The sequence below is a fragment of the Curcuma longa genome, chromosome 6, assembly GCF_044706935.1.
Source record: "Curcuma longa cultivar G26 ecotype Majalengka, Jawa Barat chromosome 6, ITB_CL_G26_1.1, whole genome shotgun sequence".
In the NCBI taxonomy this organism is placed as follows: domain Eukaryota; kingdom Viridiplantae; phylum Streptophyta; class Magnoliopsida; order Zingiberales; family Zingiberaceae; genus Curcuma; species Curcuma longa.
Window position 1 is genome coordinate 4,861,822 of NC_133866.1, and position 13,948 is coordinate 4,875,769.

Sequence of the window (13,948 nt, forward strand, 5' to 3'; positions counted from 1 at the left end):
CATGATTCCTCGTTTACTCGTCGTCTTCCACTGACCATGACAAACGCTTTTCCACGCGTTCCCCGCGCGCGGAGCCGGTGGCCGTTGCGGACACGCAGCCCCTATCTACCGTCCGATCCGCGACGGCGTCCATCTTAACCGTCCAAGCAGCTTCCTCCCCCCCTTCCTTCCCCCTCTCTTTCCTCGCAATTATTCCCTCCCCCTTTCCTCTCCCTCTGCTATAAATTCAGCCGGAAGCCGACTCGAACGTGATCGAAATCGAAAAGGGTTGGGTTCCCTCTTGTTCTTCTTCCCGCGGATCGGAGATGGACGGAGCTCCGGCGAACGATTTTCCTGTCGCGGCGGCGCACGGCGGGCGGTACTTGCAGTACAACATCTTCGGCAACCTGTTCGAGGTCACGGCCAAGTATCGGCCTCCGATCATGCCCATCGGGAGGGGTGCCTACGGGATCGTCTGGTAATCGCTCGATCGAAGGCCAAATCGATCGATCTTGGTTTCTGATTTATCTTTGGATCGATTCGATCGGTTGACTTTTTTGCATAGTTTGGGGCTGATTTATTGTTTTTGGATCTCGTAGCTCGGTGATGAACACGGAGACGAGGGACATGGTGGCGATCAAGAAGATCGCGAACGCGTTCGACAACCACATGGACGCGAAGCGGACGCTGAGGGAGATCAAGCTCCTTCGCCACTTGGATCATGAGAATGTAAGAGCAGTAGCTGTTTTGCGATTTCGATAGTTTGCCGGAAATTTTGAACTAAAAGCTTTGCTGTTGGTTGATTGGTAGATCGTTGGAATAAGGGACGTGATTCCGCCTCCGATGCCTCAAACCTTCAACGACGTGTACGTCGCCACTGAGCTCATGGACACCGACCTCCACCACATTATCCGCTCCAACCAAGAGCTCTCCGAGGAGCACTCCCAAGTAAAATATCACTCTGCGTCCCCTTCATCCTCCTCCTCGCACATTAATCTTCAATTAAAAAAAATCTTCTTCCTTTCTTCTTTGCCAGTACTTTTTGTACCAAATACTTCGGGGATTGAAGTACATACACTCGGCCAAAGTGATTCACAGAGACCTGAAGCCGAGCAATCTGCTGCTGAACGCAAATTGCGACCTCAAGATATGCGATTTCGGGCTCGCTCGGCCGACGTCGGAGAACGATATCATGACAGAATACGTGGTGACGAGGTGGTACCGGGCCCCCGAGTTGCTGCTGAACTCGTCGGATTACACTGCAGCCATCGATTTGTGGTCGGTGGGTTGCATCTTTATGGAGTTGATGAACAGGCAGGCACTCTTCCCAGGGAGGGACCATATGAACCAGATGCGTCTGATCACAGAGGTAATGATCAAGATTAGGCATTTTTAATACAATTTTTGATGCGAGAACCAACTAAATGTTTCATAGAACCTAGAACTTGTCAGTGTGGAAGTAGAAATTAAACCAGGGATTCTATTCGAGTAGTGTTGTGAAGCCACTGAGTTTTCTGTTTTCAGCTTATTGGCACTCCCACAGAAGCTGAGCTTGACTTCCTCCGGAATGAGGATGCAAGAAGGTACATGAGGCACCTGCCTCAGTTTCCTCCCAAGTCATTTGCAAGTATGTATCCACATATCAATCCGGTTGCCATCGATCTCATTGAAAGAATGCTGACATTTGATCCCAACAAGAGGATTACAGGTACCTGTTCTTTCATGATCGTGCACTGTTGGATATAACTTTTAGAACTAATTGGGTTATGATACAAGTTCCTCATTTCCTTTCCATGATGGAGTGTGCTAAGTAGGGTAAGATAACCTAGAACTAGAAGTTATGTTATTGTCAATTGATAAGAACTATATTAAGGAATCAAATTATGTTAGTTTGATTAAATGAATCAAATTATCATGTCTAGATTTCTAGATTTTCTAATTTATGTCAATGTTCACACAAACAAATTCTTCACCTAGAAATAATCAAGAGTTCTAATCATACCTCAAGCAGTAAAAGCTCCACTTTGGAACCCAAACCCCACACTTCATCTCAACCCCCAACCATTACCCATATCCGAATCATCCCATTTCAGGCTAAGTTGTATCTGACTCAACCAAATCACCTAAACCTCAGTTGAACCCCCTTCAGTTTAGGCGAATCAGATTACCACTCTTTCCATCTTGATTTCTGAAGATATATGAGTTGTACTCCATGATTTCATCCATAAAACATTAGCAAGGTCTATCAAAATGGAACCGCAACCATGTGGTTAATTAAGATTATACTTTAAAATAAGAGGAGGACCAGGGTTCGAATATCAAATGGTATGAATATCTTAGAGGTTGACTTTTGAATATGTATAAGTTGTACTCCGTATCAATCTTTTAGGATTATACTTTAAAATCTTCAACATTACATTGACTAACCACATTGAAAAGTTCTGTGACTAAAGAAATTATTTCCTTCAAGCTCACTTTGCTTTAGCCATTAAAAACAATACAAAACTTAAACATGTTCACTCAAAGGTTCCTTCAAAAGATGAAAATTGAAGGGATGAAAAAGAATTTGACATTTAGATCAATTCAAAAACGTGTGCTTAATTATGTTTGGCAACTTTGCATGGTCTGTGCAGTGGAAGAAGCATTGGCTCATCCATACCTTGAGAGGCTACATGACATAGCTGACGAACCCATTTGCATGGAACCCTTCTCCTTTGATTTCGAACAGCAAGCCCTTACAGAGGACCAGATGAAGGAGCTCATTTTTAGAGAGGCTTTAGCATTTAATCCAGACTACACTTTCTAATGTCCATAATAATAACAACAACAAAAAAAACAATCTCTCTATATATAGTGTGCCCATTCTTCCTTGTCATGCCTCTGTAAATATTAGAAAATATGTCATTTTTTTGGGTAGTATTGCATGGATGTATTTGCATTTGTATTTGTATTTGTATTTGTGTGGATTTTTGGTAGAAAAAAAATGGAGTCACTGTAAGTCAGAATTCAAGAATAAAGAAATTTTATGTGTTGTCACATTCATTTTTTTCTTCTCATGAAACCAAATTTACAACACCTAATTTTGTGGCATTTAATTAGGCTTATCGATCTGTCTTAATTTCTGTGTTATGTTTGATTACCTTGCTTAATATTTCATGAATGTCTGAATAATTGACTTAGTTATCTTTAATTTCTCTGTGTATTTATCGGGTCCAATGATGAGATGAGGACAGATAAACAAAATGAGATTTGCTAAGATTTTGTGGGTCAGGGACTATAAATGTGTGGACTAGATAGATATGCATCACACTTCACGAGGCATGGGACATATATATTTTTAGGATTAAAATTAAAAAGATATTTTAAATTATATAAATCATTACAGAAATAAAGATAATATTTTAATATCAATTAAATAAATATTTAAATAGTTTAAAATTTTAATGATGTAAAATATGAAGTTAATCTTAATCAAAAGATTAAAATTCTTCTAAGATTTTGAAAAAAAAATTTAAGTGAGTTGTTAATAATTACACTTGATAATAAATATTGATCTTTAAATAAATTTTAATTTGATATATTAGATTCGTGATTCAACTTAGAGTAAAAAAAAAATTATAATCTCTTAAAATTTAAAATTAAAATGATCTCACCATCCTAAAATATGTGCATCACATATCACCACGTCATTATAATTATGTAATAGATTTAGTTACTATAATTATTTTTAAAATAATTTTATTAAAATTTAAATAATTTTGATTAAGTTAATAAAAATTACTTTAATATAAATAATAATATATGTAATAATTTTAATTATAAAAGAAGCTGTTACAACAATAGAATATATGACGGAGTAATTTTTTATTTTTTTTAAAAAAGAATTCTTTTTTAATAATTTACATAATTTGAGACGTTTTTAAAAATTATTTTTAGCTTTTTTTTTTTTACCACCAGCTCTAGGTCTCGCTCTATTTCTAAAGCGTTGACCAACCGAGAAATGTCAATTTGGCACTACTGGAGTTAATTATGAAAATCGGATGATCCACTTAAACACTATAATTTCGATTAAAAAATATTATATTAATCGACTTTATATTTTTAAAGCTATTAATTCTCTAAGTGCGAATGTGCGATGCCAATATAATAATAAAAATAATAATAGCGATAAGGATCCTTGACGATATTTTCCCATTTATTTATTATTTTCTCGTGGAGGGAACAGAAGGCAATCCCGCTCCACTACTTTGTTAACTTTTTTTTTAAAAAAAAAAAGAAAATAATGCATAATTATTTTGGAAAATAAATAAAATGATGAAATCTGGGCCGTGGCTAATTGGGTTCGGGGGTGGGCCCCGGCGTCTCGTCGGCAGAAAAGGACGTCCGTGGAGGTCGGGCGGGCACCGGCTAGAGCCGGTGGAGAACGGAACGGCCAAAACTGGAATTTCAAAGGAGAAAGTGGGATTCGGATACGAGGAGCCGAAAAGGTTACCTTAATGGGAAAGGAAAGGAAAGGAAATCATAACGATGATATATATATATTTAAATATGAATAATTTTTAAATGGGCAAAAATTAAAAAGATAGTTTTTTTTTTATAAATCTGCGTAGGATGCCCTATTTTAATTTTTTTTGTTAAATGAGCATCCTATTTCAGTATAATTATCCAATTACTTTGAGTACTATTATTTTTCATTTAAATTCAAATCACTTGATGATCATAGCAATTATGATTTATAGATGTTATTAGGAACTATAATTTTATAATTATTATAACATTTCAATAAAAGATAGAATTTGTCACTCTAACCGTTTCATACAGTCGGTCCCATGATTATCTGTAATAGACCTGACCACGGTTCAGAACCGCCGGTTCGACGGTTCAGAACCGTCGGTTCGACGGTTCATGGCAGGTCGACCCTTAACCTTAACCGCCCAAGACGGTTACGGTTCACGGTTCGGAACCGCCGGTTTACGGTTCGGTTCACGGTTCACGACGGTTCACGACGGTTCGAGATTATTATATTAAAATTTAAAATGTATATAAAAGAAATATTGATAAAAAGAAAGGAAAGTCGATGTAGTTTAGTGGTGTGTATTCCTTTCTCTCATGTGAGAGACTTTGGTTCGATCCTCACTAACGACATGTAAATATAATTTTGAAATAAATATATAAATAAATTTATTGAATAAGTTTACTAAAGATGTTGTAGTATAGGTTCAATCCCCACCAATCGTGTATTATAATATATTTGAAATAAATATATAACCATATTATATATAATATCGTATTAGGTACAGTGGTGAGATGTTGTAGAATTGTTCCCCATGCGTATTAAAATTGAATTAAATAAATATAAATATAGTATATATATAATTTTATTAATTTTATAAATAAAAAGCATTGTAGAACCGTGATGAGTACATGTGTTTATGTCCCAAGATGTCATGGTTCGATCCTCAGTAGTAACATATTAAATTATTATTTAATTAAATAATAATAAATATATTTTATATAAAAATATATTGATAATATATAAAAAATCATAAAATTAAAAAAAATTTAAACCGGCGGTTTGAACCGCCGGTTAACCGGCGGTCCCCCGGTTCAAAACAACTTGAACCGTAACCGGGCCGGTTCCGGTTCGGCCCGGCTAACTGGGTCAACGGGCCGGGTCCGAGCTAGACCCGGCCTGTGGTCGGGTCTATCTGTAAGGAGGTAAATCAAGAAGGAGCAATGATATGAAAAAATACAGTATGAAATCAACATGATACGTTGCATCCAATAGGTTCCACATCCATGCAGTGGGACCCACAGGCATGCAGTTGAGTGTGTCATATTGATTTCTTGCTGTATTTTTTCATACTGCATATCATTTCTCATCGAGAAGCTACAGTTGACCACGACACAGGAGGGATTTCGTCGAGATTCGACTCTTGTCCACTTCAGCAACTCAACTATAGTGGGAAAGGGTCGAATCTCGATAAAATTGAGACAATGACCTCCTCCGTCGTAGTTAACTGTAGCTTCTCGATTTACCTTCTCACAGATGGTCGTGAGCCCGATTGTGTGGGGCTGCTAGGGTGGCAAATTTCACCTTTTACTGAAATGTAGTTGTTATAACATAAATGTTAGATGAGTAGGTGAAATTCACTTTATAGTAATTACAGCTTTGTACCTACTACAATATGAATGATAATTGGACATATTGAATCCATGTTATAATAGCTATGAAATTGTAGCTCTACTATAACATGAATATTTTTGAATATGTAATATGTTGTAACATCTACAAAATCGTAGCTATTACAATATAAATAATTTTGAACAAGTTATAGTAGCTACGAAATCATAGCTGCTACAATGCATAAATTGATTCAGAATTTAAATAGAAAATAATAATACTCTTGTGTAAGGAAATAATAGTACTCAATAATATTTGAGGATGGTTAGATAATTGTACATGATTGAATAGTGATTTTTTTTTATAAAAATATCAAAATGGAATTTGATGATTAAAAAATATCCTTTTGAATTTTATCCTTTTTAAAATTATATTAGATAAAAATAAAAAAGACTTCTATTATTTTTGTTATCATAAAAGAATATAATGCATATTTTAAATAATATCAACTAAATCTCATCCTATTTTTATAAAAAAATCATTATTTATTATAACATCAAAATCATTATAAATAATTTTAACTAAAACTATTATAATATTATAATAATTTTGATCAAAATCACTATATATTATAGTATTTTTTTAATCAAAATTACTTTAAATAAAATAGATTTGAAGTAACTTTAACTAAAACTTATATAACATAAAATAGTTTTATTTAAAATTATTTGATCAAAACTAATCGAATTACAATAGTAGTCTTGGTAAAGATACTAAAATAATATTTAATCAATTTTGAATAAATTAAAATAATTTAATTAATATTTGAGCAATTTTGATCGATGTTAAAATAATTTAACTAAAAATACGTTTAATAAATAAAACTACTAAATAAGTGCTAGAATAAGAGTATTTATTTTTTAAAAAACAAGTATGAGCACCTTTTGATAATTTTTTAACATCCTTTTGGTGATAATAAAAATAAAAGATACTCTTTTAATTTTTGTCTAAAATTAAAATAATATTCTTTTTTTCATTGAAAAGGATGTCTCATATTAAAAATAATATATATATATATATATATATATATATATATATATATATATATATATAGAAATTTGATCTACTGCGCTCCTCTATCCTGCGCTCCCCGTGCGCGAATCAATCGAGACCGTCCGTTTCTCCGATCGACGCACAGTGTTTCTCCTCGGACGTTTGCTCCTTCACCGCAGCTGTTCACCGGCGTCCGGCCATCTCCGGCCACCGGACCGGCGCCGATGGATGCGCAACTCACCGGCGCCGGGTCCGGTGGTCGGATTCCGGCCAAATTCGGCCTGAATCCGGCCGAATTTCGGCCGGAATCGGCCAACAGCTACTGTTGGCCGATTCCGGCCGAAATCGGCCGGATTCCGACCGAATCACGGCCGGAGATCGGCCGCGGTCGACGCGCCCGGCGCCGGCGCGTCGACCGCGGCCGGTCTCCGGTCGTGATTCAGCCGGAATCCGGCCAATTTCCGCTGAAATCGGCCAACAGCCGTTCTGTCGCGTTTCTGGCTGGATTCCGGCCGGATTCCGGCCACAATCCGGCCGAAATCCGGCCCCGGCCGGAGCGCCAGCGAGCTGGCTTTCCAACGCATCCGGTCCGGCGGCCGTCGGTGACCGGACGGCGATGGAAACGGCGATGGGTCGGAGCGGTGCGCAGGTGTCGCGTACAGTGTGTCGCGCAGGAGATCAGGACTCTATATATATATATATATATATATATATATATATTCTTTTTAAATAGTATTATTCTCATTGTCTCTTTTTTATTTAGAATCTTTTTTTAAATAAAAATATTTCAAATTGATAAAAAAAAATGTAGTTGGGGCCACTTTTTGCTTTGGTGGAAGATAAGAAAACATGTGTTGAAGAAAGAATCTCACATGGAAATGTTTCCCCACTTCTAATTTGTATCTATTATTATTATTTTAAAATTATTTGATAATAAATGTTTAACGATCATTTAATATTGATTTTTCATTATTTTTTATAATTATACTAAAATAGAAAAATTATATTACCCCGAGTTATACGATGATAAAAGATGGGATGAATTTCTTAGGCAGTTTAAATCTTATTAGGGTACATTATATTAGATGAGTTTAAAAAAGTTGTCATACTGGATTGTCAGTTAGATCCATTTGTGCTTCTTGATTTACCTCGTTGACTTGTAAAAAATTTTATAAAATTGAATAAGTGATCTATAAAATTAATTAGAACTTAAGAACTAAATATCTGAATTATTAAAAAAATAAATTTTTTATTGATAGAAGTATATTAAAACTTGTAAATTAAGTTATATGATAAAACATTTTCAATTTTCTTTGGCAAAAATCAGAAGGATAACTTTTTAATATTTCATCATATTTTTCATTTTAAAAATATATTTATTTATAACAATTTTATTCAAAATTATTATATTAAAATATTTTTAATTTAATTAAAATTATTTTAATTTATCAAAATTACTTTGACATTAGCTGTCTTAAATAAAAGAGCTAGCTATAATGTATAAGAATTTTGATCAATTTAAAATAATTTAACTAAAATTATTTTTAATTTGTTAAAACTATTATTCATTTTATCAATTTTAATTAAAATTATTATATATTATAGCAATTTTAACTAAAATGATAGAGCGATCTAATGAAAATAAAGACGTCCTTTTAAAATTTCTATTAAAATTTAACTCTAAATTGATTTTTAAAAAGTATATTGCCTTTTAATAACATTTATTTTCTTAAAATTCTATTTGTAACAAACTAGTTAACGCCATAAAAGTCGTCCCCCTATTCGTCATTAGGCAAATTAATCCCTAATTAAGTCCGATTAATCCCAAATTAAAAAATAAACCAGCTTCTAACGGCGTAATCCCATCTCCGTCCGTCAGATCGTATCGGACGGTCAAGATGAGCCCATACTAAAATGGAAAGTTAAGTGGACGGGGTTACCGGCTGTTCCCGGTCGACCTTTTTCGTCTCTTTGTAGATTTATAGGAAGCGATTAAAGGCTTCGGTAGTTGTGCTTCAGCTCACTTTCCTCCGCCGGCTTCTCCTTCTCGCCGCCGCCATCCGCCGCCGCTCGTGGTCGCCGCCGCCTGTTCCTCTTCCTCGCCTCCGCGGTCGATGCTCCGCGAGCTATCGAGGGGTTTTTGGTCTTCCGTGGTATCGTATTCTTCAATCTATGTGTGTTTTTTTTTCCAATTTCCATCTCTTTGTTCTTCGTTTCTAGTCTTCTTCGCCTCTGATTTCTTCTGGAACTCCCGATCGTATTTCATCTCGTGTTTTCGGATGCCTCCTTGGAGTATATGATCCTCGTGTGGAGGAAGATGCAATTTTGGGGGCGGTGCGGAATGGGTGAGGGTCGGGAGAGATCTGTATAGAGTTTGGAGTTGATCGGCAAGGTGCGATACGGTTCCCAAATTTACCATTTTGGCAAAGCCCTTGAAATGAGGAGAGATTCTTTGGTGCGTCTTTGATGTTTCTTCACTCCTTTAATCCCATCCTTTCTCTTTTCGTCCTCTTATTCTTATTTTCTCGCGTTCCTTGTTGGTCACGGGGAGCGATCGAAGGCGGTTAGCGGATGGCCATGACTTCTCACGCCGCTATCGTAGTCGGTCATAAAGCAATAATTGATATGATATGATATAAATGCTCTAATTAGGAAAGTAAATTGTGCCAATGTCTTTGTAAAGATGAGATTTTGGTCAAACGTAAATTGAAGTAGAGATTTGAGCTGAATACTCCAGTAGTTCTATATATATATATTTTTCTAGCCATGATTTGGACTGAAATTTTGTGACTGGTTGCGTATTCTGTTCTTTCTTGTGGTAAGCAGGTGAAGTTATAACTAGCTACAGGAAGATCCGAACTCTAATTGGTGGAGCATGACAGATTTAACCTTTTATGTGTCAACATAGATGTTGCGTAAGAACAATTCAGTCTTATCTTGTCTCTACCTTTTCCTTCTCTGGCTATTGTTTCTGATACTGAAGAATCAGAATCACAACCCTGTGAGAGTGCTTTGCAACCAAGAATAGGCCCAATTCGACTGTTTTCCCCCTATTTTTCTAAGAGCGACGATGTTGGACCTTAACTTGGCATCCTCTAGTGAATCAACAGCCCTTGGAGAGAAGACCAACTCCAAGGATTCAAGAGAAGTAGAGAGGGATGATTCTGGGACAACTAACTCATCTGTCCTTAATGCTGAAGCCTTATCTGAAGTGGTCGATGAGGATTCCTGCTCGACTCGACTTGCAGCTGCATTCAGGTTTGGTGTTTTGAAGAGTCCTCTGACACTTGAAGGTGAAAATGAAGTGGAAGAGGAGTTTGAAGAGGATGGAACTGGTGCCCAACAACAACCTGAAATGATCACTAAACAGCTCCTTCCTTCAGAGCCTTTGGTGATTCCAGATGTTTCCCAAGTGGCAGTAGCAACTTCATCCTTTTCATCGTCTAATCTCCATTCTCTGGATCTTTCCTTTTTGCAAGCCGATTCATCTGCAGATTTGAGAATTCAACATCAGCAGCAGCTGTTGCATCAGCCACAACAACAACAAGCTAAGAAGAGTCGAAGGGGACCACGATCTCGGAGTTCTCAGTACCGTGGAGTCACATTCTATCGTAGGACAGGAAGATGGGAATCTCATATCTGGTTTGTCCTTTGGAATCTTAATTCTTCTCCCTTGATCTACATAAATTAACTTCAGTTGCTTCTTTGGACAGGGATTGTGGGAAACAAGTGTACTTGGGTAAGCAGTTATGTTAATTTCCTAAATGATCACACATCAGCTTATTCACACTTATCCTGGTAAATAAATATTCTGATTGTTTCTTGTTTTGCTTGTGATGGTTTCACTCTAATAGGAGGCTTTGACACTGCTCATGCCGCCGCAAGGTGAGATTTTTTTGGTTGATTCTATTATGTTTTTCTGTTACTTGTATTACCTGTTGGTGACAGAATAATGAGTGATAATATCTGCCTCCAGAGCATATGACCGAGCTGCAATTAAGTTTCGGGGAGTCGATGCTGACATCAATTTTAATATCATTGACTACAAGGAAGATCTTGATCATGTAACTAGATGCAAAATAATTGTATGTTTTTTCTTCATCATATTTGCCAAAGCTTAGTTTCTTTTATTTTTCCTCCTCCTTTGTGGTTCTTTTCCACATTTTAGATGAAAAATATGTCAAAGGAGGAATTTGTGCACATACTTCGTCGGGAAAGCACTGGATTCTCAAGGGGAAGCTCAAAATACCGAGGAGTGACCCTACACAAGTGTGGTCGCTGGGAAGCCCGCATGGGACAGTTTCTCGGCAAGAAGTACGAAACTTGTTCAGAGGGATTTCTCCCTCAAGTTGTTTTGAAAAATCATTATCATTGTTGTGGCTTTGTAGTTCTCAAGTTGACTCTTGATGCTTACAAATAGTTGTTTTCTAGTCAGTGATAGTTGATTTTTTTTTTCAGTAGTTTAATTATTGTTAGGCAATACATAGATATTGCATAGACTTTACCAATGAAAATTCTTCACGCGATGTGCAGGTACATATATCTTGGGCTATTTGACAACGAAGTAGAAGCGGCAAGGTCTCCTTTTCGAGCATGAATTTCTTATGTTAATTCTCTTCCAATATCAATATCCCTTTGTCTCTAAGTTTTTCTCCACTTTAGGGCTTATGACAAGGCAGCCATAAAGTATAATGGAAGGGAGGCAGTTACCAACTTTGAGCCAAGTACCTATGAAGGCGAAATTATCTTAGAGGGCGATACCGAGGGTATACACGCAATGCTATCTTCGGTCTAACATCATTTTGACTTGGATGCTATCATCACTTGGAGTTCTCTAATGCTTTAATGATACTATCCTGAACTGCTTGCAGGACATGATGTCGATCTGAGTTTGAGGATTTCTCAGCCATCGGTCCACGTCCCCAGGGGAAGCCAAAATTTACTGGGCAACCAGATCGAAGGTTTTGGCACGAACAAGGCAAGGGTAATCTGTTTGCATATTGACTATTGAGACATCTCATCTTTGGTGCTCGCTAAATTCTTTCTGCTAACATATTCTTTGTAGGATTTATCATACTTCTTTTGATGAAATTTGATGTTTATCGCATGTTCCACATATTTCTACTAACATATTACTTTCGGGGATAAGCTACTTGTTGCTACTCAAACATTCATGCTAATATTGTCGCCTCCTATGCTTCTTTCTTTTTCGCTATCTCACTTGTATAGTCCTGATGCAGCATGGGAATGCTGCGAAACAAACTCGATAAGCACCCGGGTAATCATAACCTCCCAAAATTCATGATCAAGTCATAGTATACTATGATCTAGTCGTCTAAGAATACTTATAGACCATAGTCGACGTGTTCCTGAGCCAAAACTTGTTAGTTTCTCAGCTTGTGCTTACTTAATGCGCGAGGAGACTAACCTCAAATTATCCGATCACTTATCTATTTGTCGAACATCATCATGTCTTAGATTACAAATGCAGGAGAGAGCAAATGAAAAGATGCCTGCTGTTGGTTTTCAAACTCTCCCAGTGTGGAGTTGGCCGACAAATGCGTCTTCTCCATTTCCAATCTTTTCGTCGGCAGCATCATCAGGATTCCCTACTACCAGAGTGGCAGCTGCGCTTCCTCTGCTGCAACCGCAAGTTCCGACAACACACCATCCCCATTTCCCTTCTCAACCTGCACCGAACTACCGCTTCAGCAACTCGACTCATTAGTCCCAAAGGAGGAGCAGATTGTGTGTCTGAATCAAGGAATGCGCGCATTGGCAGAGTGAGACCATGCATACATTTGCCGAATATGTTTCTTTGCCGGCGCGCTGTTGCATCTGTTTATATTAGATTTATGGAACCTTTCACCTTATCTTTTTCGGGTTTTTTAAGCAGTATCGAAGTGTGATATGTCAAACTCTTGTTACATTTCAAGTCCTCTAAAGCTGTATCATCTTAAGAGAAAGCTCTATCTATTTTCTTATGCTTGTTCTAGTTTACAATCTTTTCCTTCAACTATCACAAGTAAAATGCAGGCAATTGCAAGATGTTATTTCAACGACTCGAACATGGAATGCGGTTAAGCGGGGGCGTATCGGCCGCGTTCAAATTTGAAAGGTAAGTTCAAATTTTTGTTTCAATTTTGGTATTCCTTACTCTTTGTTTGGGAGGATGTGAGGAAAGGGGAATGAAAGATAAATAAGGGGAAGGAAATTTTGAACCTTGTTTGGAAAGAAGTGAAGGAAGAAGAGGGAAGGGTAGGAAAGGGTAAATTTTAACATTCTTTATCCTTGAAAAGGAAGATTTTCTTACACTCCAATTTGAGGTGTAAAGAAAAAAAAGACAACTTTAAATATTATTTATTCCAATTTTATCTTTATTTTAAAATATTAATTCTTAAATGATTTATTTAATTTATTTAATCTATTTTTTTTAAATTTCTCGTTTCGTTGAGCACGATCTTTTCGTTCATTTCTTATATCAGTAAATTTTTATAGAAATATATATATATAATATTGATTTATTTTTTACCGTATTAAAGTGTACAGATTTTATGTTTCGCATGTTTATTGTATGTCTATTCATTATTTTTTTTAAATTTTTTATTTATTAAAATTATAAATATTAATTTTAATTGATTTCACAAAGCAGTTGTGGCAAAAAAAAAAAATCTTACATCTATATATTTAATGAACTATATATATATTTTTGACATGGAGATTTATTTTAAAAAGTAAATTTTTTTGTAATTTTATATATTTAATGTTTATTCTTTTTCCTTTCCTTTCAAG

At 36.2% G+C, this 13,948-nt stretch overlaps 2 protein-coding genes across 3 annotated transcripts; both read left to right on the top strand.

Annotated features, from left to right (window-relative positions):
- The first annotated feature begins 234 nt into the window (after window positions 1-234).
- LOC141830923 (mitogen-activated protein kinase 5-like) lies at window positions 235-3,021 on the top strand. Its single transcript, XM_074718372.1, has 6 exons — window positions 235-457; window positions 579-708; window positions 790-927; window positions 1,016-1,348; window positions 1,504-1,687; window positions 2,613-3,021. The coding sequence occupies exons 1-6, from the start codon at window positions 306-308 to the stop codon at window positions 2,783-2,785; spliced, it is 1,110 nt and encodes a 369-aa protein (XP_074574473.1). The 5' UTR covers window positions 235-305; the 3' UTR covers window positions 2,786-3,021.
- Window positions 3,022-9,174: 6,153 nt separating this feature from the next.
- Window positions 9,175-13,186, top strand: LOC141830440 (APETALA2-like protein 3). Of its 2 annotated transcripts, none has more exons than XM_074717876.1 (10): window positions 9,175-9,309; window positions 9,983-10,798; window positions 10,870-10,895; window positions 11,011-11,041; window positions 11,133-11,220; window positions 11,325-11,470; window positions 11,690-11,734; window positions 11,819-11,922; window positions 12,028-12,140; window positions 12,648-13,186. In XM_074717876.1, the coding sequence occupies exons 2-10, from the start codon at window positions 10,227-10,229 to the stop codon at window positions 12,882-12,884; spliced, it is 1,362 nt and encodes a 453-aa protein (XP_074573977.1). In that variant the 5' UTR covers window positions 9,175-9,309; window positions 9,983-10,226; the 3' UTR covers window positions 12,885-13,186. The 2 variants fall into 2 exon arrangements, with proteins under 2 accessions (XP_074573977.1, XP_074573978.1); XM_074717877.1 differs by having other exon boundaries at window positions 12,028-12,134.
- The last annotated feature ends 762 nt before the right edge of the window (window positions 13,187-13,948 follow it).